General features: G+C 39.6%; 2 protein-coding genes across 2 annotated transcripts in view; both read left to right on the forward strand.

Moving 5' to 3' along the window:
• The window catches only part of SYTL2 (synaptotagmin like 2), a 99555-nt gene extending 86692 nt beyond the window's left edge, over positions 1-12863 (forward strand). The window contains 7 exon segments of the mRNA XM_060104466.1: positions 1150-1319; positions 2419-2521; positions 4537-4707; positions 6717-6795; positions 8553-8652; positions 10578-10783; positions 11620-12863. Of these exon segments, the coding sequence (XP_059960449.1) occupies positions 1150-1319; positions 2419-2521; positions 4537-4707; positions 6717-6795; positions 8553-8652; positions 10578-10783; positions 11620-11765 (975 nt within the window). The 3' untranslated portion in view covers positions 11766-12863.
• A 5662-nt stretch (positions 12864-18525) lies between these two features.
• CCDC89 (coiled-coil domain containing 89) lies at positions 18526-20972 on the forward strand. The gene has a single exon (XM_060104537.1). It carries the CDS (start codon positions 19160-19162, stop codon positions 20273-20275), a length of 1116 nt encoding a protein of 371 aa, XP_059960520.1. The 5' UTR covers positions 18526-19159; the 3' UTR covers positions 20276-20972.
• The last annotated feature ends 1970 nt before the right edge of the window (positions 20973-22942 follow it).

The raw sequence follows: 22942 nt of genomic DNA on the forward strand, positions 1-22942 counted from the left end.
TTTCTCTGTTTTAGTCACAAGAGAGTTCATATCCAAAATAAATAAATATGGTTTTTTGGATGTAAGTACTTAAAAAATAAACCTAAATGACCAACAAGATGAACCACTAAATTTTTCTGTGCAACAAATGGGGTAACTATCACAAAGTATGCTTATATCTCATATGCTTTTATATACTGTGTGCAGGTATAGAATTGTACCTCTCTTTTAGCAAGACTTTTATTCTGATGAATGAAAGTACTGATTCACATAAAAGAATAGGAGAGACGATTCTTTGCCCCATAGAGGGATTCAGAATGGAGTTTTCAAAGGAAAGCTCCCTAAGTGTAGTTGCTCAGATTTGATTTAGAGAATTTGACTTTACACAGAACTTTCATAAAGTGAGGTAGTTTTGTGTGTGCATGTAAGATGTGTGTAGAAATATATATGTAAATATGTCCACATACACTTATCCAAATATCTCTGATATATATACACATGCACATATCTCACCAGGTATGCTAAACAAATGATAAATCTGTGCTTAAATTCTTACTAGCCTTGCATTTTTCAAACTCTTTGTAAAAAAATCTATTTTAATTGAATTTCTGCTGATGACAATCAAATGTATGGCCTTGGGAAGGCTTTAAACTTCCTTCATCAATCATCCATTTTCTGCCCTTCCTGACCTCTAAAAGTGTATGGCTCAGTAAGCATTTTCTTAGATTCAGTGGACGGGTAACATAGTAAAATTCCTTTTTAGTGCCTTGGAAATTTGATAGAGCAATGTGTCACTGTGATTTGTGTGCCTGAGGTTTCTCACATCCTCTTTCTTTAACACTTTAAATTCTAAGCATGCCTAAAAATGGAACTCTGAATGCCCCCTACCATAAAATCACCCTGCTTTGAAATGAGTCAGCATCTAAAAAACTTTGCATTTCACTTTTCATCTATGTCTCTTAGAGGCAATTTTTGTTAAACACTAGTCATCATGTCATGCATATCATGTCAGGTTGTCTGTGTTGGTATGCTTTTTTGATGCCATATTAAATTAACTGCTTTTATGTGCAAACTAGAGAAATAATGGCAAGCAAAGATTACATCCATGATCCTTGTGTTGGGTTCAAGAATGAGATAGAGACAAACACTGCTTGTTTCCTACGCTTTCAGGTGAGCGGCAGTGTGATGAGTGTTTATAGTGGAGACTTTGGCAATCTGGAAGTGAAGGGAAATATTCAGTTTGCAATCGACTATGTGGACTCACTGAAGGAGTTGCATGTCTTTGTGGCCCAGTGTAAAGACTTAGCAGCAGCAGATATTAAAAAACAGCGTTCGGACCCGTAAGTACATTTTGGAGTCACTATTTTCTCTTAGTTACTCTTAATCTTGTAGAAATTGGGAAGGAAAGAAAGTAATTGAAGGGAGGGTATGTGTGTGACTGTGTTAAAAGGAACGTTTGGGAAAAAAAGTTGGGGGGAGATGCTGTTTACTTTATAGATTCATATGCCAAACCTACTAAATTATAAAAATATCAGAGAAGCACAAAACGTTTCAAATTGGAAGGGACCTTTGAGGTCATTTTGTCCTGATTCCTTCTTTTTACAGATAAGGAAACAAGGGACAGAGAAGATAAGCGACTGTTTACATAAATTCAGCAGCAAAATGAGGAATGATAGATTGAGCCCCAATCTCCACACACTTTCAAACTTTCTCTAAGATTAGGGACACGTGGGACATACTTTATAATGCTCTGTGGTGCAGAAATAGTTAAGATTCTAGAATAAGGTAGTTTCCATATTTAAATTATATTCTATAGAACTTTAGGGGGAATTACCAATTCATCTTTGAAATCACAGGTTTAACTGCATTTCAGTTTAGTTACAAAGTTGAATGGTATTCCCTACTTATCCCTATGCAGAAGTCTGAGTTTTAATTATTTTGCTAGCATAAGCCCAATCCTAAAAGGAACTGGGCTTAATAGCCTTTTTGTTTTTTTTCTGTTTCTTCTTTTTTTTTTTAACATTCATATGGCTTGATTAGGTATGTACCAGATTATTTTTTTCAAAAGACAGTCACAAAAACTTTAAATTCTGCAAGCATCAAAGCCTTTTCTTAATAGGAAACTAGCCAATAGAATTAAGCATCACGTTAGAAGTCTGTCGTCTTCCCCCTGCCCCACATTAGTTAAGGTCAAAGGAAGAAAGGAATTCAGGAAATATCCCTTAAAAATCTTCAAAACAATATAAAATTATCAATTCCACTGAAATCACTTTAAAAGCTTAAGTGTAAAGGTGTTGGTGAGAGCATTTATTACACAGTGCTTTTCCTAGTGTCATGAAATAATTACTTCTATCAATTTCCAATGCATTTTTAAAAATGGAGGTAGACACATCACTTTTATGTTCTCTGACCTTCTTGTCTGTTCAATTCTCTTTTTAGATATGTAAAGACTTATCTGTTACCGGACAAGGGCAAAATGGGCAAGAAGAAAACGCTTGTAGTGAAGAAAACGTTGAATCCTGTGTATAATGAGATACTGCGGGTATCTATGACCTCTCTATCTAGGAAAATCCTAAATAGTGACCTATGCATTTAAAAGGCCATGTCATCTTGGGTAGTATCTCTACAGAGGAAGTCAGTCACCAAGAGAGAAGGAAATGAATAACCATTTTCTGAGAATCTGCTTTGTATGAGATGATATACCATGACTGTTGTATGCATTATCTCATGCATGCCCTCCATACCCTGCCAGGGGGATAGTATTATCTGCGTCTCACAGATGAGGCAAATGAAGCTTAGAGAAATAAAGGAACTTGCTCAAGGATACACAGCTGATAAAGTTGAGCATTGCCGCCAAAACAATCTTATAAAAGCCTAATTCTGATCATGTTATTTCTTTGCTTAAAATATTTGAGGATTCCCATTATCCTTAGGGTCAAGTACACCCATCTTAACACGCACACCACTCCCTTGATAACCTGAGCTCCAGCCTCATTCCACTTTCATAGTCTTTCTTCAGATCACCCTGATTCCTTTCTGTTCTTTGGAGGAACTACATTTTCTCACAATGCTGGGACTTTCTGTTCCTTCAGACTGGGATATTCTTCCCCACATTCTGTCCATAACTACGTCCCACAGCCTGAAATGCCTCTTCCTATGAGAAGCTGTCCTTAACCCCTAAGTTTCCCTGCTGCCTGCTGCCTCAGTCTCCTAGTTTTACAATAGGCTGTGTTAACATTCAGCACTTTAACTACTGGTTTAATTGTAAGTTCCATGAGGGCAGGGACCAACTCTGTGTTGCTTGTAAACTGCCTACCCTTACGCAAATGATTTAACCCATCTGCACTTCAGATCTGCAAAAGGGAGATAAGAATAGTACCTACCTACCAATATGTATGAAGTAATTAGTATGCATTAAACACTTAGTAAATGCTGGCTCTTAGCGCAGTGTCTGGTATAGGTACTTAAAAAATGTTTATAGATGGAAGGATAGATGGATGGATAGATGAATGAAGACTATACCTGGCTCAAATGCCCATATTCCTTTTTCCTTCAAACTTTATTATGCTGCCTTAGTCATGAGTAACAGATTATTTAAACTACAAATATGAGAAGGATTATTCATTCCCTCTTTCTGAAAATTCTGTCCAAGTATTTGGTTATCCTCTGAGGAAAGGAGCAGCATTAAATTAACCCTCAGTCATCCATGGGTGAATTTTCTGTAACAAGTTTTTAATTATGATTTGACTATGATATACCTCAGAACCCTAGCTATTTCTAGGTCAGCTACTTCAACCCTATACTCAGGAAAAACCAGCTAGTTTAAATGGTAAACTCAGAGAAAGGCAAGTCTGCTACAACCAAAATGGACAGTCAAGTAGTATATCATAAAGCCAAGTAGAGATTACTTTTAGATTAGAAAGACTATTATCCCTTCCATGATTATATGTAATCAAGGATTGACTACATTTTAGATTAAAACTATTAGGATGCCAAAAAAAAACCCAGGTTGATCTTTTCTTGAAAAATATCTTGTCCTTGCAGGATAATGGTGGGAGAGGTTGTATGTATATGAGACAGGTGATATATGGGAACTCTTCTGTACTTTCAATTTTGTGTGAATCTAGAACTGCTCTAAAAAATAAAATCCATTAAAAAAATACTTTGTCCTTAGGTAGAAAATAGGCCGTTGGATTAAACTTCATTTGTATTTTTAGACCGAATTTGATTTATGTTATATCTAGTTAGAACTAAAAACATCCAGTAAAAATTGAATAATTGGCTTTTGTTTTTAGAGAGCTATTACTGGCTATGATATTTGAGCCATCATTTGCTTTTCCAGAGGGGGAAAGAAAAATGAGCTTTTGTGAAAGATGAATTTGAGCTCTTTGAAACAAGACACTTAGAATAAGATGACTTTGCAATATTCTTGAGACTTGAAACCTAACAGATGAGAAAATCTGACCTACACAGATGACTTTTTTCTTCATCTCTATGTCGTAACTTTGGCATAAAATAATATTATTTACCACTTTAATTTCCTTCTTTGAACTGCAGTATAAAATCGACAGGCAAATCTTAAAGACACAGAAACTGAACCTGTCTGTTTGGCATCGAGATACATTTAAGCGCAATAGTTTTCTAGGGGAAGTGGAAGTTGATTTGGAAACTTGGGACTGGGACAACAAACAGAATAAACAATTGAAGTGGTACCCTCTAAAGCGGAAGGTAAGTGCAGAGTTTTTTGTTTGGTTTGTTGGTTGGTTGGTTTGGGGCCTAGGATACAGGAGAGAGCTGCTGTAAAATTGCGTTTTCATTCAGAATGCTTACCCATAGTTTGGGATCATTATGTCTTTTCACTCTGTCCCATATGTTTCTTATGCTCTTTTCTATATTTTCTATTCTATTTTTTTTCTCCTCTCTATTCTTTTGGCTGGCTATTTTTTGCTAACCTATCTTTTAGTTCAATAATTTTCTTATCTGCTGTGTCTAACCTGCTGTTATACCCATCTACAGGTCCTCGATTATACTTTTCAGATCTACATTTTCATTTCATTCTTTTTTATAGATTCCATTTCTCTGCTAAAATTCTCCATCTTCACATTATCTTTATGAATTTATTAATCAAAGTTATTTAAAGTGTGTATCTGAAAACTCCAATATCTTAAACATTTGTGAATCTCTCTTATCTAATTTTTTATCTTAGTTTGGTCATTTGGTCCTTTGTTCTGTTATGCCTGTTCATTTTTTATTGCATGCTGGACATTGCATATGAAAAATTCTAGGGATAATTTGAGAGGGTTTACTTTTGCATCTGACACACAGAGTAGGGACACACCACCTTAATTTAGTCTGGTAATGAACTGACTAGAAGCTGGGGTTCAGCTTTCACATGGTCTGATCTAGTTTTTCTTTGCCCATATTCCTAGACTGTGGTCTTTCATGGGTTGCAACTGAAAACCTAGGTAGTACTCAAATTTTAGCATGTATCCAATTCACCTGAAGGACTTATTAAAACATAGATTTCTGGCCCTGTTCCGAGGATTTCTGTTTTGGTAAGATCTGGCCCAAGAATATGCATTTCTAACAAATTCCCAGGCATTGCTGATGCTGCCGGCCTGGAGACCATACTTCGAGAACTACTGGTCTAGAGTATTTTCTGAGACCATCTCTCCTTAGCTGGCCAGTTTTTGCCTCCCCAGCACTGTGAGAAGCCCTGCTCAGCTTCTTAGTCTCTTTCTGCTAGACTTGTTGTGCTCTCAGTTGGCACTACTTGAAAATCAGCTAATGCCTCAAAGTGGAAAGCAGAGAATGTCAGGCTCCAACATCTCGTCCATTTGAGTCCTGTCTATCGTAATAATTCTTCATCACCTTCAAATAGGTTCTTTTAATCCAGTTTTTTTTTATCCTCATCGTGAGGGTTGGTGTGATCCCAGCTAGTCCATCATAGCTGCAAGTGATACATACAATTAATACAAACTATTATTAAGTATCTACACAATAAAACAGTTCCACTTAAGAAATGGTTCCAAAATATCACATCAGAATCACCTGAAGCACTTATTTCTAGGTCTACCCATGACTTGCTGGATGAGAATTCCTCAGACGTTGTCAAAAGCATCTCATTTTTAACTAACTTCCCTTATGTTTCTGACATGTAGCCATGTTTTGGAAACAAGGCTCTAAAAGACCAATATTTGAAAGTAGAACTCTCTCTCTCTCTTATAATAGATATGTTTTAAAATTATTGTTCAGTCTTTGTTATTCTTACAGGCATCTCCTCATTTGGTCTAAAATAATTAGGTTAATGAAGCTTTGAAAATGTAATATTTGTTCCCCCCCACCCCCGTCCCCGGCCCCGACTCTTCTCACTCCTTCAAAGAAAGAGAATACAAATAAGTTGTTTTATGTGCTGGCTGAATGACTGACAAAATGTATGTGTTTTTATAAAAACCAAAGCATCCCAGAACATCTCTCCTGTCTCCAAGAAAGCCATTCTGATTTCTCTGAACTAAAGGCCTTGAGATGTTTTCTGTGTACCCCACAAAGATACACAATATAGCTTTCTCAGATATAAAAGCAACAGTCTAGCTCTGATGGGGAGGGAAATTTTAATCCAGGGCACTCATGAGTGATACCTAATCCGAGAAATGAGGCAGATATTGTCCCATAACAGCACCAACAAACAGGGTAAATGGTTTGTGTCTCGTACCTGCTGACATTCTTTCATTTTCCAGACAGCACCAGTTGCCTTTGAAGCAGAAAACAGAGGTGAAATGAAGTTAGCTCTCCAGTATGTCCCAGAGCCAATGCCTGGTACGTAGTGATTTTCTGTCCAGATTTATGTCCTTACGTTATGTCTCCCCTCTTCAAGGATTTCTTTGAGTTCTGTGATTTTTTCAAAGGTGAAGCCCTAAATAAACTTACCAGTTTAGTAATCGTATAGACCGAATGAGTCAATCCACAGTTGTAAACTACAAAATTTTCTTTTTTTTTTTTTATTGTGGTAAAAACACATAACATAAAATTTTTCTTAACCGTTTTTAAGTGTACCATTAGTAGTGTTAAGTATATGTACAATGTTGTGAAGCAGATCTCTGGCCTTTTTCATCTTGTATATCTGAAACTCTATACCCATTACACCACAATGCCCTTCTTCCCCTTCCCTCCAGGTTCCCCTTCCTGGTAACCACCATTCTATTTTCTTTTTTTATGAGAAAAATTCTTTTTTTTTTTCAGTCCAGCTTACAGCCCTTGTTTTAACTTCTACCTCACTCTCCCAAAAGTTTGTATCTCCACAGCGTGAATGGCCTTTCCTGTATAGTGCTGTGATACAAATGGAACTGGTGTTTTTTTCCCCTATAGGTGGGAATTGGGAGAATTCATATGAAGCCCCTAAGAAATTAGAGCTCATTTGTCCTCTACTCTCAAGGTCTCATTAGAGGAGAAAGCTTTTTCTTCAAAATTTTTAATTGCATCCTTGATGTTAGGGCCTCAGTTCTCCAGCACAGTTAAGGAGCAAGAGACTGTCAGGAAATGAGTGCTAACCCCCCTCTCATTTCCCACACAGTTCCCCAAGTTGTCCTCCTTAAGAATCTTAATTAATTAATCTTAATTAATCTTAATGAATGTTAGGACTGAAATCAGGGGTTGCAAACTCAGGTGCTTTCAGTAGCCTATCAAAGTCTTAGATGAAATCCCATCTCCTCCCTAAAGCTTTTCCTGAATGTTTTTACCCTCACTGATCACATCATCTTCTAGAACATTACAGTAATAACTTTGCATTTTGTTCTTATATTACATTTTTATAGTTTTTATTGATTTTCTCTCTCTAGCTTAACTGTAAACATCTCCCAAGGACATAGATTTCCTGTATTCCTTGTATGTCCAATGACATTCCTAGCCTAGGGCTGAGCACATAATAGATGCTCATTAAATACTGGTTGGTTGACTGATTGGGCCCACCCATCCAGAAATATACGGTAGTATTCCTCCATCCATGTGCACCCAACCTGGACAACTTCAGACTAAGCCAACTTCTCAGTAATTCCCTGTCCATAATACTGGCTGTTATGCGTGTCTGTACAATAGTCCTATAAAATTTGTAACTACTTTTAGCAAGAAGAGTGACTATACCTTAATCAGTACCTGTTTTGGTTACTCTGTACTCAAATATGTTTAAAATGCCTCCTATCAGCACCGATTGATATTGGTATTAATATTTGAAAGGTATATGCATTTCACTGAGTAGTTTTGAATATAACTGTAAATGGATGATTCACATACCTAATATCTATAATTGATCTCATTGAGCCAAGCAAAACCCAAAAAGAATGACGTAATACTCTGTACTTGGAATCAATTAAATTATTTTCATAGAGCTATCTGAGCTCAGTACAGCCAGACTATGAAAGATATAGTTAAGAATAGATATAATCAATTAGGATCATATGATCAAGCACTAGCTAGCATCGCTATGTCAGACCATTTTTAGGTTGGCATCTTTGGATGCAGTACTTCCAAGAGAGGAATGGCAGTGGAATTTCATTTTCTCTCTCTTTTTTCTGTTACAGGTAAAAAGCTTCCTACAACTGGAGAAGTGCACATCTGGGTGAAGGAATGCCTTGATCTACCAATGCTAAGGGGCAGCCATCTAAATTCTTTTGTTAAATGGTAACAGCATTGATAATTCTCCACCCTCAGTTCTACAATAGCCTGGCCTTTGCTGCTTGGTTTTACTTTTCTGTATCTGTGTTGCTGAAAATCATCATTCGTAGTATAAATAAAATAACTTGAGACAGTGGCGACTTGAGCTAGAGGGATCTTTGACATGAACCCCCTCCAAGGCTTCATTTAGTTTTTTGCTTTTTGGGTTTTTTAAATAAATTTATTTATTTATTTATTTTTGGCTGCATTGGGTCTTCGCTGCTATGTGCGGGCTTTCTCTAGTTGCGGCGAGCGGGGGCTACTCTTCATTGTGGTGCGTGGGCTTCTTATTGCCGTGGCTTCTCTTGTTGCGGAGTGCGGACTCTAGGCGCGCGGGCCTCAGTAGTTGCGGCACGCAGGCTCAGTAGTTGTGGCTCGCGGGCTCTAGAGCACAGGCTTAGTAGTTGTGGTGCACGGGCTTAGTTGTTCCGCAGCATGTGGGATCTTCTCGGACCAGGGATTGAACCTGTGTCCTGTGTCCCCTGCATTGGCAGGCAATTCTTAACCACTGCACCACCAGGGAAGTACTTCATTTAGTTTTAAAATCATAAAGGTAAGAGGGAATATATACAATCGAAACCAGAGATCACATACTCAGATACGTAATGTCTTCTAGGAGGTACATCTGCTGATGAGGACAATATTCATTACTAAAGAGTTTATGAAATGGCTAATGGTGATGCCACACCTCTTGGGTCCTTTGTGGAGCATCTGTTTTGTGGCCCATTTGCAAAAGGCCTTTTGCATCAGTCTGTAAATATCTGGGAAGTTATTTGCTAAATAGACCCATACTAATAATTAGCTCATAAGAGCTTAAGACAATTTGGGTTTTTAAGTTGCAACCTTTTTCTCTGTTGTAATATAAATGCTTGGCATCTAGTAAATAGTAACTAAACAGATATTATTGTGCTATCCTAACTCTCTCTGACTAATTTTATCTATATAGATTCTACCAGAAGACCAGTTATAGCTATTTAAGTTTATATGACCTTATTTATGATTTTCCCTATACATTTTATTTTATTTATTTATTTATTAATTTTTTGCGGTACGCGGGCCTCTCACTGTTGTGGCCTCTCCCGTTGTGGAGCGCAGGCTCAGCGGCCATGGCTCACCGGCCCAGCTGCTCTGCGGCATGTGGGATCTTCCCGGACAGGGGCACGAACCCGCAACCCCTGCATCGGCAGGCGGACTCTCAACCACTGCACCACCAGGGAAGCCCCCTATACATATTCTTCATAGATGTCAACTGATAAGTTTTTCAGCTCAGGTCGGTCTCCCATTCCAAGACTAGTCCCGGCCCTTCTTGCCTTCACAGAGACATGGTAGGTTAAATTAATTTCAATTATTACCATAAAGTAAATGTAAATATTTGCAAATATGTAACATAATTTATCCCCAAAGTCAAATCTAGCAAATTGGAGAGGTTTCTCTTCTTTTGCAGTTCTGTACAAGACTGATTTCTTAGGCTATCACAGATAATCAGGAATAGATTTTAGAGGAATCCTCAAACAGTTGCTACATAGTAAACACTAAGTGCAGGTACTGAACTAAGTTGTTTGCTTAATATGTAATTCTAATATTAACCTTTTGAGGTAGGCATCACCATTCCCATTTTATAGATGAGGAAACAAGTGTCTAAGAGGTTAAGTCAATTTCCTATACTACACAGCCACTAAGTGGCAGAGTCAGGATTCCAAGCAAGTGTGGTCCACTCTGGTGCAGAGAGTCTTTCCAGCAGGATGCCCCACCATCGCCACCACCATCACCATCTCTCTAACACTCTTTTTTTCTTCCATTTCCTCTCGCCAATCCTCAGTAGCTGAAGCACACTGAAAGCATTAGTTTACTGTCTTATTAAAATGCTCTCACAATAATGTTTCCTTTTGTAGTACCATCCTTCCAGATACAAGTAGGAAAAGTCGCCAGAAGACGAGAGCTGTGGGGAAAACCACCAACCCTGTCTTCAACCACACGATGGTGTATGATGGGTTCAGGCCCGAGGACCTGACGGAAGCCTGTGTCGAGCTTACCGTCTGGGACCATTACAAATTAACCAACCAGTTTTTGGGAGGTCTTCGGATTGGCTTTGGAACAGGTAACATTTGTTACGTTTTAAATTCTCCATGAGTCAAACGCTTCTGGAGACACTAGAGATTGGTTGGTTTGTTGTTTCGCTTCTTCCTAATGAAAACAGATATTGTTTCTGTTAAGCATAATGAAATGAATGAGTGAAGGAATGTCAGGCTGTGTGCCAAGGACTCTGGATACAAAGATTAACAGGATGCAATGTCTGTCCACACAGAACTTAAGTTATTGTGGGGGAAACCAGAAAAGCCTTCATCACTACTCTTTCCTGAAAAAACATGTATGGCTCTTCATGGCTAAAAGTGTGCTTTGCATAATAATAGTAACTAATATTTGTGGAGCACTGATCACTGTACTAAGTGCTTTATTTGCATTATTTCATTTAATCCTCACAGCAGTTCTACGAGTTGTTTCTAATGTTATCCCCAGAGAAACTGATGTTCCAAGAAATTAAGAAACAGAGCTAATAAGTGGCAGAGCCAGGATTCAAAATCGAGTCTGTTAGACACTAAAGCTGTAACTGCACTTCCCTAGAGATCACCTACTGTCACTTCCAACCCAATGCTGGAATCCTCCCTACTATCCCCTTATGCACCTGACAGATTCTCATCTACCTTTTATATGGATGTGAAGAGAAATCATTACTCTGAGAGTAATGAGAATAATCCCAATTGTGGTGGGTCCCATTATTGGATATCTCAGATGGTTAAACAGTTCTTTCTCTGCCCTCCTGGTGATGTTAAAACTCTTCCTAGCTGTTTCCATTGGTAATGATAATTAGGGAATGACTCAGTTTTTCCCAATGAGCTATTCCTTTCTAAATGCAAAGCTTCCCTTTTTCTCCAGGGAAAAGCTATGGTACTGAAGTGGATTGGATGGACTCTACTTCAGAGGAAGTTGCTCTCTGGGAAAAGATGGTAAATTCCCCCAACACTTGGATTGAAGCAACCCTGCCTCTTAGAATGCTGTTGATTGCCAAGATTTCCAAGTGAACCCAGAGTCCACTGGCTCCTCCACTGAAAACTACTAAACAGGTGGAATCTGATCTTAAAAATGTTACTATGTAGACAGAGATCCTCACCTTCTATCTATTGCCATAACAAATGCTACACAGCATGTTAAAGTCAACCTGCATGTACTTCTTTGGTTACAAGGCCCAAGAGACTTAAATGATAACAAAACATGTAACGTGTTTGTGACTCCAACATTAAAGAAGATGTTTGAGAAAGTTAAGAAAATCAAACCATTGCTGCTGCTTCAAAGAAAAAGCTGCCAAAAATAATTAAATGTGGGGTGTTGTTAATGAACAAAGTTTTCCAATTTGCCATCATGTGTTTCTTTTTTTGTTTTTTTTTCATTTTTTGGCCGTGCCACAAGGCTTGTCGGATCTTAATTCCCCGACCAGGGATCGAACCCACGCCCCCTGTACTGGAAGCATGGAGTCTTACCCACTGGACCACCAGGGAAGTCCCACCACCATGTGTTTCAAACCACAGTTTTGTGCTACAGTTAGAAGGGCCTGCCACTTGATCATTGAAAACCCTTGCATGAACTGAAAAAATGTTGGTTGTAGAAGAGTGACTGAAGGATACTCCTACGAGGGGACAAAAAAGCAGAATATCAGTGATGATAAAGAATTTGTTCATAAGAAAACTATTTACTCTGTAATCTCTATTGAAAATGGAATTCCATGTTAGGGCAATGATACTGTATTTACTGCATATATTTTTTGTCTTGAGAAACTTTCCCTTTTCCCAGTGTTAAAGTCCCAAATGTGCTTTGGTGCCACTCACTGGCCATAGGTGGAATTTAGTTTTGGGCTTAATTTTCTCCCAAGATAAGTCTCAAACCTGTATTTTGTAATAGAGTGCCCGTATATAAAACAAAACCTTGCATATATGAGATTCTGTTTTTCTTATAACTCTACTATATGAAAAGAGCATGAGCGTGGTCGCAGACATGCCTTGCAACAAAGTTTTAATTAGAATGTAAATTGTTAAATTATACTGTACTTCCTGTGTTTGTATACTTTTCATAAAGTATTTTTTAAAAACCGTTAGAATAAATTATTATATGATTTAATTGTCAAATTAATCTTACTTCTTGTTTTAAATGAAATACTTTATGTTAAGAACCCTAAAATCTAAATTCCCTAGCAAGGCTAAAGAACTTTTGGGCTAATATTCCTCCAGAGTCCTTACTGCAACTCTGGGCATCATTTCCTCTAAATTGGAAGCTTCAGCTGTGTTATTAAGAGTAGAACTTTTATTTTTAAAAAGTAGTTGAGGGACTTCCCTGGTGGCGCGGTGGTTAAGAATCCATCTGCCAATGCAGGAGACTCGTGTTTGAGCCCTGGTCCAGGAAGATCCCACATGCTGTGGAGCAACTAAGCCCATGCACCACAACTGCTGAGCCTGTGCTCTACAGCCCGTGAGCCACAACTACTGAGCCCACGAGCCACAACTACTGAGCCCATGTGCCACAACTACTGAAGCCCGCGTGACTAGAGCCTGTGCTCCACAACAAGAGAAGCCACCACAATGAGAAGCTCACGCACCGCAACGAAGAGTAGCCCCTGCTCGCCGCAACTAGAGAAAAGCCCGCGCGCAGCAATGAAGACCCAATGCAGCCAAAAATTAAAAAAAAAAAAGGTAGTTGAAAAGCTTTGAAGATACATTAACATTTATTCTTAAAGTTTTCCACAAAGGCATTTTTGGGTCATTTAATACATAAAGCATTACTCCCCCTTAGAACCCCACTAGCTCGCCATTCTCAAAACAAGCCCTGATTTAATATAGGTTGGGGGAAGCCTGGGTGGTGAGGGGAGGGTGAGATCTTACAACAGGTATCTAACAAATGTCATTGAAAACATCTGGAGTGCTTGCCTCCCTTCCCCGAAACAGATGCTAGAACCTTCGACCCACTGGCCAGTAAGAGCAACTAACCTAAAACAACGCCCTTCCCTCATTGTCTCTCAAGATCTTTTAGGAGGGTGGTTAATCTAGCTGTATTTCCTCTTCCTGTTCTGGCTGCAGGGAGGGACAAGATGAGGTGAAAGGAGGCACACCTCCAAGATCGGCTGGAGCCGTAGCAGAAGTGCAAATCCTGTTCCAGCTCCTGCCACTTCATAGTACAAGCTACTTTCTCAGCCCTTTTTTCAGTTACCTGCTCAGCCATCTGTCAGCATCCAGCCAGCTATGAAGCATGAAAGAGATGGGTTCTAGTATCTCTCCATCTAGGACTAGGAATGCCCGCCTCCCCCATCCCCAGATCCCCAAAACACCAGAGGGGACAATAGAACCATCCTTACATCTGCCCACAGAACTTCCAACTGCCTCAGGTCATCCATGGGGATGTCATGTCACATTGTTTTTCCGAAAAAAAGACTACAAAAGCTTTAATCTCACCTGGCTACAAGAGGAAGGCTAAATGGGATTTTCATGCATTATAAAGTATAGGCAACCTGAATTCTTTGGTGAACTCAAGTTGACAGACTTTTCATCCAGTGGGATTTTTAGGCAAAGGCCCTGCTGAAATTTTTTATTTTCTTAAACTGGAGGCATTTCCTTGAACTGCATGTTTTAGGGCTTTTTTTCTTTTTCCAGAAACCCAGCCAGAAATAAGCCCAAAAGGGGGATTTATTGGAAATAAACTGTTAGCCCAGAGAATTAAGGAAGTACTACAGGAACTAGATTACTTTGGGGACTCGTGGGCTGGAACCAGGAACTCAGATACCGTCTCTCCTCTTCCTCAGGGACAGGCAGCTCCAGCATCACAAGCTCTCAGCTAAAGCACTTCTCTTTCCTGGATTCAGCTTGAGAGAGCTCTGGGAGAAACTGGCCAGGCTTGGGTCACGTCCCCACCTATTGGACCACTCACGGTAGCCAGGAATGGATAGGGTAAGATCTTATGCTTGGCCCTGCATGGATTATGTGTCCACCCTGTGGCCAGGGAGAAGTGATCCGTTTTCAGAAGAATAAGGTATCATACACATGGGCACTGGAGAAATCAAGAGCTAGGTAGCCATGTAATTTGTTTCCCCCTTTGGTGAAAATGCTTCAAAATTCCATTATTTAAAATATGAAATAATATTCCAAAGAGTCACTGCTGCCTCTTTCCAGGGAGGCTGAAATTTCCCCAGCCATCAGGACTGCTGCAGCTTTTAAGTAGATGGTGAGGATCCTGGGAACTGCATAACCTGTTCACATGGCCTAGGAGCCCACCAAAGCATGATTACTCTTAGCCTAGGCTTACGTCCAGGGAACTTGCTTGGACCTCTTTGTACGTCTCTCATCCATACTCACCATTTAAGTAAAAAGTCCCCGAACATCTGCCTTCTCTTGTACTCTTAGGCATTTGTACGTCTTCTCTCATTTAATTCTGACAATATTCTTGAAACATAGGCATTATTATCCACATTTTATAGTTGGCGGGGAACAAAGAAACTAAGGCACAGAGAGGTTAAGTTGTCCCAAGAAGAATTCTTGTCCCAAGAAGCATCCCCATTCTCCTTTGGGATTGCTCTCCTATCTCCACTCCCCCGCAGGCTCATTCACTAATTTCACTAGTTTGTTTTACAAAACAAATGCTCCCACACATTTGATCCAATCACAGAACATTCCTTCCACTTCTTTGGCTGACTTGTTCCAAAAGAACTGGTTCTCCTTCAGCCTTACAAAAAGAAGACTCTCACTCTTCACATTCAGCACCTCAGTCAGGATGTGGGATCAGACTTCAGATCATTGTGCCCCTATTTTTATTCTTTGAGAAGAGTGATGTGTCCAATTTATCCATGATTATGTTAGCAGTTATCATACTGAATTGCTGTTTTTCTATTATTTGTCTCCATCATTAGACTGTAATCATCTTAAAAGCTGGGACTGCAAACCTTGGACATAACAGATTCTCAGTATGTGAATTGAATGAATGAATGATTAAGCAAATGAATGAATGATGAACTAAAGACCATGGGGTTTGGTATCAAAAAAATCTGGGTTTGAATTCTGTCTCTATCACTTACTCTCTGAGTGACTTGGGACAAGTTAACCTCTCTGTGCATTAGATTCTTTGTTCCCTGCTAACTATAAAATGTGGATAATAATGCCTGTGTTTCAAGAATATTGTCAGAATTAAATGAGAGAAGATGTACAAATGCCTAGTACTATGTAGGGCATATAGAACAACTCTGTAAATAGCCGCTTTAAAAAGGAGATGTTAAAAGACTTAACAAAGACAAGTGGAGGGAACTCGTTGGTCACCACTAGGGAGAACATTGGCCAAGGTTCATGACTTGGACCTCTGGAAAGGGAATATGCTGGATACCTTCAGGGTCAAAGGTAGGTGGGAAAATGGCATAACGAAGAAAACCATGGCAGAAAGGAGCCAAAAGTCATTATTACTAAACTGAAAGTTCTCTGAGAAGAGTGATATACCTAATTTATTCATGTATACTTAGCATCTAGCACCGCACCATACATTACAAATGTTTGTTGAATAAATCAGTGAATGAATACTGATTAGGATCTTTTGAGATTTTTAACCTTGACAAGTGATCTATGAATTTAATATTTAAAATAATTTTAATATAGAAGAGATATATAAAATATTCCTAAAGTAGAAAATGTATTTAATCAACAGATTTCATTGAGCATCCATTATGTGCAAGGGACTTAGGTACAAAGAGAGGGGAAAGCATCCATAAGCTCATCCTCAAGAAACAACTGCTATTAACATCTTGAGTATTTTTCCTCTTTTCTTTTCTTTTCTTTTCTTAGGAAACATATTCTGTGAATTCACTTTACTATATCAGACAACCATATATGATAATCAGCAAATAAAATTTTCAATGTATGTCTGATCCTTTTATTTAAATGAAGAGGTAACTATTCTAATTTTCTAGTCACTTGCCTCAGCTTTTCAAGTTCCATTTCAGTATATGAAGCTTGAAATTTAAAGAAAAGTGAAGAAGAGATGTGAGGGGGAAATTAAAAATAGGTTTCACTCACATTTTTAAATTCACTTTCATAAACCCTAAATAACCTACAATTTAAGTTATTAAAATTTTAGTTCAGGAGATTTTCCCAGCCATTTGCTGGTGAAAGCTTTCCCTGATAGACAGATTCAGGATTTGGGACAGGAGATCCTGATCTTTGAGATCAAAGCAAAAATCTCAAACTCTTCTTTCAGATCTATTTTGCTCCAAGTGAAACCTGAAGCATTTAAAAATCCATCCATGTATAATAACACCCCAGGCTTTTTCCTTATCATCATGACTTGAGAAATTAAGTCTGACCACAGACTTAACAGTGATTGCAGGAATAGCTAACTCTTTGCTCTGTACTTAAGTTTTCACATCATTGAGATCATTCTAAATTTTAACTTTTTTATCCTGCTTTTTTCAATTAGCTTTCAAACACAAGTATTTCCATGCCATTAAATTACCTATAAACATGATAATGTTTAATGTCTACATAATATTCTATTATATGAAAATATCGTAATTTTCTTAAAATTTTCTCTTTTTTGGACATTTTGGTTTCCAACTTTTAGCTGTTATAAACCACACTTGAGCAAAACTTTTTCTTTCAGAAAAAGGCCTTTCTTTCAGCAAAGACCTCCCCCAGACGGACAATCATTAGTTCAAAAGGCATAAAGGTGTTTTAAGTTCTCAATACATCAATTGACTTTTACCATGGTATAAGAGAGCACCTATTTCACTATACCCTTACCAGTCCTGGGTCATCTTAAAAGAATGGGAAAATTTTTGACTAATTTGATAGATGAAATGATATCTAATGTTAACTTATATTTATTGGATCCCTGAAAGGGTTCAATTCTTGGCCATTTCTGTCCCCTCATCTATGAATTCAATTGTTTATTTCTCTTTTAAGATGTTAATGCTTTATTGATTTGTACAGGCTCTTTGTAAAAATATAAATCCATTGTCTGTCATATTTATGGTGGATATTTTTCTCTATTCGATTTTTGCCTTCAACATCCATTCAACACATATTTATCTGAGTCTCCCCAAGGTGTTGGTCTAGTCATCAAGGATGAAACAAACACAGTTCCTGCCCCTAAGGATCTCAGAGTTTAACAGGGGAAGGCAGGAGAGTAAATGATGAGTGCAGTAAGGCTTTCAAATGCTCTGTTGGAAGTAGAAATAGGCTAGAGTGGCTGCACTAAAAGAGGTGAGTGGTGACGTCTACACTTAGGGGCTAGGAGACGTTTCACAGAGGAGGTGATTCTTATCTAAGTATAAAGTGCTGAGTAAATTACTAAAGCGACAAGGGACAAAATGGGAAAAAGCATTCCAGGCAGAGGGAACACCTACAGACAGGGCCTGCTAGGGAAACGTCAATAGCTGGTGTTAGGCTAGAGAATAAAACTAAAACGTCAGGCAGGTCCTGAGGAAGAAGGGGCTGGAGAGACCTTAGAGTCACATAATTTTTTAAATTATATATAACTTTAGATGTTTAAGTCAAATTAAGTGTTACCTTATTCATCTCTTACATAATATTTAAGCTAAGAAAGTCCTTCCTGACCCAGAAATTTAATGCTTACCTTTATTTTCCTCTAGTTTCCATTTTTAATACTTTGTTTTCATTTTAGTCTTTACATTTAACTGTTTAATCCATCTGGAATTGACTTTGTTGTGTATAAGGTAAGCCTCATTTGAATCTTTTTTTCTGTTTTAATGTTTATCACATCTATATTGTCCATTAAGCTTTTCTTTGTAACCCTATTGTGCCAGTGGGTAAAACAGGGAGTGCTGAATAGCTAATAAAATGTATTCCCAGTTGGGGACAATGCTTCGGGAAACAAAAGAAATTTCTCTGGGGTTTGCTCTTTCACTGAGGTGTGTTAAACACTACAGGTACAAACTCACAGCCATTTAGGATCACCGCTCTCAGAGTACTACTGCTACTTTGTATTTATAGATTGCAAAATTTTTAAGGAGCCAACACTTTCCACAGAGATGACTTTATTCTCATGACCACTGAAGTGGGGAGAGGGAAGAGTAATATGTCACCACTGCTTGATTTGTTTATTCCCACAAGAAATTATGTGGAGTCAGGCTTCTTCCTCTGATGCTGGCTGGAAATCAAGTGGGCTTGGCATCTCTGTACAGTACAGGCCAGACACTGGGCTGAGATCTGTGACTGGTTAGAAAGGCAAGTATAACCTGACCAGATTGGTTCTGGAGTCACCGGGGTCCCCCTGTTGTTACTTCACGGCATTCTAAAGACCTGTCCACCAATCACAGGGCTCCTTACTGGGTGAAAAAATGACTGCTAGACATTGCCAGGAGTCCCTAGCAACACTGCGGCTTTTGAAATCTGGAGGGGGAGGCTGTGCAGTCGGCCGATAGTAGAGGAGAGTGCTGATGCCTCAGGAAGAGACGGCTCTCAGGATGGACACCCCACCCTCTGAAGAACCCTTAGATAAGCAAAACAAAAAACTAGAAAACCAGGAAGAGGAGATGGAGTGTAAGGAACTGGATGGTCTGAGGGAAGCCTTAGCAAACCTCCGGGGACTGTCCGAGGAGGAGAAGAGTGAGAAGGCGATGCTGTACTCCCGCATCCAGGAGCAGTCCCAGCTCATCTGCATCCTGAAGCGGAGGTCAGATGAGGCCCTGGAGCGCTGCCAGATCCTGGAGCTGCTCAACACAGAGCTGGAGGAGCAGAGGATGCAGGATGCTGAGAAGCTGAAGGCCAAGAGCGAGCAGGCCCAGAGGCTGGAGGAACGCTTTATGACCCTGGCAGCCAACCATGAGTTGATGATCCGCTTCAAGGATGAACACAAAAGTCAGAACATCAATCTGAGAGAGGAGAATGAGAAGCTGAGGATGGAGAATGACCACCTCTTCAGCCAGGCTCTGAAGGACCAGGAGGCCAAAGTATTGCAGCTCACTGCCCAGAGTGAAGCCCTCACCAAGGAGCTGGAGTCTCTGAAACAGAGGAGCGCTCAGGAGACCTGCCAGGCCCAGGCCCGAGAGAAGGAACTGCTGGAGCTGTTCCAGAGCCAGCAGGCCTGCGCCCACACCAAGGACACAGAGCAGCTGCGCAGCCAGCTGCAGAGCCTCAAGCAGCAGCACCAGCAGGCCATGGAGCGGATGGCCAAGGCCGAGCAGGCACACAGCCAGCTGAACCGGGAGCTGCAGGCCAGGCTGCAGGCCGTCACTTGTGAGAAAGACGAGCTGTTGCAGCTGTCCATGGAGAGGGGCAAGGTGCTTCAGAACAAGCAAGCAGAGATCCGCCAGCTTGAGGAGAAGTTGGAGACGGCCAATGTGGCCAGGAGGCGTGCGCTAGAGCGGTTTGAACAAGAGGCAGTGGCTGTGGACAGTAACTTGAGAGTCCGGGAACTCCAGCGCAGGGTAGATGGGATCCAGAAGGCTTACGATGAACTCAGGCTGCAGTCCGAAGCCTTCAAAAAGCACAGCCTGGATCTTTTAAGCAAGGAGAGAGAACTCAATGCCAAACTCCGCCATCTCTTTCCATAAGGAAGCTTCTGGTTCCTCTGGCCTCCAATTTAGAAATCGAGGATTTGTGCCTTGTGGCGAGAGTCAAGATAGGATTCCGTTTATTCTACTTTTAAGTACAAGAGACCACTCACAGAAAAACTACTTTACTATGATATTGTTGTTGCCATTGTCAGGATAACACTAATTTTCAGTCCTACCACCTAGAATACACAAGATTTACCAAATTTCTTTCTGTGCCTTTGAAATCTTCCTAAGTTTGCTGTCAGTATCTCTACCTCCCCCATAACTTATTCATTCTCAACCTCAGATATCTTCATGTGTCCTAAGTTTTAAAATTAGCAGCCGTTATGGACTTGAGTGAATCTTAAAAGTGCAATGGGATGTGTTACTGTGAAAAGAAAAAAATAGTATAATTAGCCCTTGTAGATAGGTAAGCTTGTAATCTCCCGTAGTTGAGACTGTAATCTATAACAGTTAATAGCATATTAATAGCATGGGTAACTTGCAGAAAAGTGTCTGATTTTGCAATGGGACAAACAGTTGCTCGCTTCACCTGCTTTATGGCAGTATCCTTTCTATTTTATTTTATTCGCACTAGCTTGGAGAACAAAAATTGAGCTCATTAAATTCTTTTCCAAAGTAGGCAAACTTTATTATAGTCAGTCTATATGAGCAATAAGATTCAAGTAAGTAAAATCAACCCATTTTAATTTTTCCTGCAAGCTTAGATCACATTCCATTTTCTTGGTTTTTCTCCTTAATAGAAATGGATTTAAAGGTACAAAAAAGCAAATATCAGTAGTTTCATTTAATATTGCACCATATGCTAATAGACAAAAGTCCCCAGTTTGGGGTAATAGGTCACAGCACACTGGATATATAGAAACACATAGTGATTGTTGTGTTTCTATTAACATACTTTCTTGCAACTCTTTCCTTTTATTAAAAAACCCATCTAAATGGAATGTATGTATGTATACTTACATCATTTTTGTAGGAATACTTAAATGTGTAATGATAAAAACATAATAGTTATTATATATTTATGCAAAGTTCTTAAAGAGGTAGATGTAAAACTACACTTTATGTTTCCTTATTTCCCTATATTTAGTTGACATAGAAGCATTATTATGAATACTTCCCAAAATAGATTGCAGTGTAGTATTTTTCTCACACATTTAGTGCCAAGAGTGCCAAGAGTTACCTAATGATTTGAATTTATTAAAAAATATTACTTGGTACCTTTTTAATAAACAATTTTAAGCATCACTTGCCTTACCTAAAGCAATTTTTAAAATCTATTTTCTCACAGTTCTATTAAGATTGTGGTATTAAATACAAATTCCAAGGATCCACCTTGCTGGCATGAAAGGACTGTTTACTTCCTCTTACACATTACCAAGAATCAGAATATATAGGAGCTGATTAAGGTTACCCTTTACCGAGTGCATACTATTTATCATTGTGCTGAAGCACTTTCAATGTATTGTTTTATTTAATCCTTAGCACCACTGAAGAAGCTAATAGTGTTCATTTCTGTTTCAAAGAAGAGGAAACTGAGATTCAGTAATTTGCTCAAGGCCAGTTGGTCACTGGGGAGCCGGGATTTTGATGACAACATCACACTGAAAGATTTATTGACTGTCTACTGAGTACCAAGCTCTGGGGGTGGGCACTGAGAATAAGCATGAAGAAGCATGTTTTCTGCCCTGGAAGAGCTCCCACACAGTCTAGCCCAGGGGCAAAAGAGCAGTCACATACAGTGTAATGTGTTTTCACAAGGGGTGTTATGAGATCACAGCGGGTAAAACACACACACGCACACACCAGTTAAAAGCCTAAGGGTAAGAGTTGGGATGGTAGAGAGGATTGCCCGGGATGACTAACACAGAAGTTGATATATAAGCTGGTTCTTAAATAACTAGTAGACTTTTATCAGGTGTTGAAAAGGGAGAAAGATTTCAGACAGCATCATGTAGAAAGCCACAGAGGTTTTTAAAAATGTCCAGAATACTTGGAAATCATAAGTAGTTGGGAGGAGGTGCGGAGAAGCATCTCTACAGATAGAAGAGAGGCGGGAGGAGACTGGCAAGTGCACAAACAGGAGCCACAGACGAGCCCTCCTCCTCCTCCCACGCAGGTTCGGGCGGATTAGCGAAGAGACTGGTGCGCATGCTTGCCAGCATCTCTTCCCGCCCCCTCCTCCACCCTCGCTGGCCCGTGCAAGCTCCTACCAAACAGCTGTCGAGTGGGGTGATGATCTCTCCCATTCAACTTTTGTGCCCAGCCTGCGAGGAGGAGGAAGAGGCTCCTGAGCAAAGGCCAAGCGGGTCCTGAGGGCCATTTGAGCAGGGAATTCTGGGATCCTCGTACAGGAGTGTGGGCTAGTAGAGGACTTGCCACCTGGGCTCATTAGGAGGGAAGGGTGCATCTGGAAGAGCATGGGGGATGGGTAAGGTGCATGCTCCCTAAAACGTGGGCGCAAAGAAAGGGTCTCAGTTGACCGAGTCTAAGGACAATACTGTTCAGTCATGCTAAGGAGTTTGTGTTAGGTTGAACCATATAAAATTGCCACTTTGTAGGTTACAAATGATTAGATGTGGGCCATTCCATAATGCTCACTCTAATACCCTTTCGAAAGATATTGAAAAGAAAGTGGGTAATGAGAATAGAAGGTCAAAAATG

This window comes from Mesoplodon densirostris, chromosome 7 (genome assembly GCF_025265405.1).
Source record: "Mesoplodon densirostris isolate mMesDen1 chromosome 7, mMesDen1 primary haplotype, whole genome shotgun sequence".
Lineage (NCBI taxonomy): Eukaryota > Metazoa > Chordata > Mammalia > Artiodactyla > Ziphiidae > Mesoplodon > Mesoplodon densirostris.

Bases quoted from the DNA above. Each gene is read 5' to 3' on its own strand.
- CCDC89 (XM_060104537.1), top strand. From the start codon at position 19,160: ATGCCTCAGGAAGAGACGGCTCTCAGGATGGACACCCCACCCTCTGAA.